The sequence below is a fragment of the Malurus melanocephalus genome, unplaced genomic scaffold (assembly GCF_030028575.1).
Source record: "Malurus melanocephalus ecotype Western Australia unplaced genomic scaffold, MMel_1.1 scaffold_1143, whole genome shotgun sequence".
In the NCBI taxonomy this organism is placed as follows: Eukaryota; Metazoa; Chordata; class Aves; order Passeriformes; family Maluridae; genus Malurus; species Malurus melanocephalus.
Window position 1 is genome coordinate 70,545 of NW_026624375.1, and position 3,532 is coordinate 74,076.

General features: G+C 56.0%; 1 protein-coding gene across 1 annotated transcript in view; it reads left to right on the forward strand.

Moving 5' to 3' along the window:
- The window catches only part of LOC130586347 (hepatocyte nuclear factor 6-like), a 26,546-nt gene extending 24,761 nt beyond the window's left edge, over positions 1-1,785 (forward strand). Inside the window, exon 2 of the mRNA XM_057387132.1 lies at positions 1,493-1,785. Coding sequence (XP_057243115.1) covers positions 1,493-1,785 — 293 coding nt within the window. The remainder of the gene's footprint in view (positions 1-1,492) is intronic.
- Positions 1,786-3,532: the final 1,747 nt, after the last annotated feature.

Below are 3,532 nucleotides of genomic sequence, written 5' to 3' on the forward strand. Positions count from 1 at the left end.
TCTCCAATGGCTTTAACAGGGGCTGGGAGTGGTTGGTGGTGTCCAGCTCGGTGCCTCCTGTCCCCTGCCCTGGTGGCTCCCAGCACCACAAGGGGACAAGGCCAGCACCAAGCCCAGCAGCTGCCACACAGAGCTGGATAAATTCTCTGCTTCTCTGAGCTCCAGATTCCGCCAGCTCTGGGTGGAAGGGGTGGATGTCCTCTCTCAGTCTGAGGTGATGTGAGGAGAGCTGAGGAAAAACAGGAGGAAGAGTTTGCTCATTTTCTAGTGAGGAAGAAATTACTCCAACCACTCTCTGTTACTCTGAGGTTACACCCTGTCTTTCCCTTGCCCTTTTCCTGGCTCTGGAGGTGYGTTTGGAGAGCAGGAAGTTGTTTATTCCTGCAGGGGAATATCTGTCCCCTGCTGCTCCATCCCTCTTGGAGCACCCTCCGAGAACTCCTGGAGCTTGGAGCTTCCTTCCACCCCTCCAGGTCCAAGAGGCTCCTGCAAGAGCCTGAGAGAAGTGATTTGAAATCTGCCACCCAAAGCAAAAGGGAACACCCAGACCAAAAAAGAACACCCAGAGCAAAAACAGAACACCCCGACTAAAAATGAACTCCCAGAGCAAAAGAACACCCAGAGCAAAAGGGAACACCCGGAGCAAAAGAGGACATCCAGACCAAGAAATGTGCTGGTGGTGGCCCAGACACACCAGTTCCATGTGTCCTCCAGGGAGATCCCCAGAGAGGATGAGGATTTGAGGAGGTGACCCTGCCGAGGGAGGCTGATGGATGATTTAGGGATGGATCCCCTCAGCCAGGCCCTGTGGGAAGAGCAGTCCAGGGAGTTTCTTCAGCCTCCAGCCCCAGGGTCACCTGCAGATGTTGACTTTTTTCACCCTGGTGCCACAAGACGCCATTGTCCTGATGCCTTAGGATTTTCAGTTTTTATATTTTCATGTATCTGTATTCTGGTACTTCTCCACTAAAAACCACTGGTCTTACATCTTTAGACAAAACAATTCCTCTCTGGGCCTGAATCCAAGGACACTTCGCTGCCTCAGAGCCCCAAAATATGGAAACAACAGAGAATTGGGGGGAGCAAACTTGGGGTGGGTGACATCAACACCTGGAGGTGTCATTGGGGAATTGGGGCCCGATGTGTTCATAAGACAGAAATGATAAAAGGGGAAGATCTCGTGACTCGGGGTCCATTTTGGGTGCAGCCTCAGGAGGAGGCTTTGTCTGCCCTAAATGCACCAGCAGGCCTGGATTAAATTTATCTGCTTTATTCTCTTCACTTTGTCTGGCCTCTGTTTCAGGTGAGCCTTGTTTTAAGGCATCAACCCCATCACAGCAGTGCTTGGGAGGCATGGGGAGGAACAAGAGGGAGAGGTGGGGCACGAGTCAGTGATTCCCGAGTTTCCTGGAGGGAAGGGCCTCGGGAGGCAGCCTGGCCAGGGTGGGCATCCCCAGCTAACRGCCCTGTTGTCTCTTTTGAACGCCCCCAGCCTGCAAACGCAAGGAGCAGGAGCAGCAGAAGGACCGGAGCCTGCAGCCCAAGAAGCAGCGCCTGGTCTTCACRGACCTGCAGCGCCGCACCCTGATCGCCATCTTCAAGGAGAACAAGCGCCCGTCCAAGGAGATGCAGATGACCATCTCCCAGCAGCTGGGCCTGGAGCTCAACACYGTCAGCAACTTCTTCATGAAYGCCCGCCGGCGCTGCATGAACCGCTGGCAGGAGGAGCCGGGCGCCAACCCCGGGGTGCCCTCGTCTTCTACAAGCACTTTCTCCAAAGCATGATGTCCCCCCGGCCCTCCCCGCCCCTTCCTGGACGTCCCCCTSGTGACAAAGCCGACCCCAGACTCACAGGCGTGGCCCGAGTGGAGTGGGTGCTTTTGGGGTGGGGTGGTTCAGCCTCCCAAACCCTTGGTTGGGTTGGTCATGGTCCTCGGGCCACCTCCTGCTGTCACCTCCTGCTGTCACCTCCTGCTGTCACCTCCCTCTGTCACCTCCCACTGCCACCTCCTGCCAGCTCGTGGAGCAGGGACAGGGTTTGTCCCGGGGGGCTCAGAGGAAACCCGTGTGGAGCGAGGGGTGACGGGGATGGAGGGAGCCAGCAGGAAGAGGCACCATGTGGATGCAGCCCTACTCCTTGGGGGTTCTTGGGGTCCTTGGGAGTCCTTGGGGGTCACAGAACCTCCTCTTCACCTGCCCACCAAGTTTTTTGGGGACAGGGACCTGTCCTGACCCCTCAACCAACCTTGATCTCTGTCACCACCACCACCCTTAGGGCTCCCACAGCGGCGTGGGGGTGATAGCAGAGGTGGCACCATGGGCTGGGCCCTGGCACAACCCCACTGTTGAACCGGGGCCAAACCCGCCATGGCTCGAAGGGGGCTGGGCAGGGAAGGTGCTCCCGGGGGGCTCCTGAGAGTTCCCTGGATGCTGAAGGGTCCCCCAGAGCAGCCAGACCCTCTGTGCCATCCCCACACGGCATTTCCCTGCCTCGAGGGTTTTGGAAACCTGGCTGAGGCCATTCCTGGAGTGTTTCCTYTTCCTCTGATCCCCCCAGGACCCCCCAGGAGCACCCACACCCCAGGGCCCCCACTCACCCACCCCCTGACCCACGAGAGCGCCCCGGCCCCAGATCCCTCCCGGACAAATCCCCTCCTGCACCCCCATCCCGAGGGGACCCCGGCCGCTGACCCAGTGGGTCAAAGAAGCACATTTTAGCTACAGAAATCGGGTATTTGGAAATAATTCGCAAGGAGAGACTCGGAGCGAAGGATCGGATCTTTCCCGGGGACCGCCAAACCGGATTTCTGGTTCACTTTTCGGCCGAGGAACGGACACGGACCAAGAGGATTTGTTGGCTTTGCCTYTCGCCCCATCTGCCCCTCAACCCCTTCCTCTTCATCTCTGTTACCAAAGAAATTACAAAACCAAAAAAAAATCCCGACGATGACAACCAAAATTAAAAAAAATAATTCCCTCCTGGGAATCGACATCAGCGCACGGTGGGAAAAGGAAAATCCGAGGGACCTGGTGGCGAAATCCTGCCCTGGGTGTGAGAAGGGGGAAAACTCCCCCGAGGAGRTTGAAAGGTACAAAACCCCAACCCTACCCCCCCAAAAAAAGGAATAACAACAGAAACCACAACCAAACAAGCTCAACAAAGACCGGCAACTTACCAAAAAAAAAAAAAAGACACCAGATTTTTTTTTTTTTTAAATTTTTTTTTTTGTGCCAATTAACAACCTGCCTTAAACGTGGATTTCTGGAGCAGTGGTACTTAGCTTCAAAGGGATCGTTTCCTCCGAGCTCTCSATGGTGACTTGTGCCATATAAAAAAGCAATCACGAGGCCAAACCCTTACAATCAGCCCTCTCCCAGCCCCACCGAGGGCTCCTTGCCAGCCCGGGATGTCCTCAGGAGGAGCAGGAGGCACCGCTGGGGACAGGGAAGGGCTGGGAGAGGCTTGGGGATGAAGGGGGAGGCAAGGTCCCCTTCTTCCCCCACCACTTGGGGAAAAAGAAAAAAATTTTCC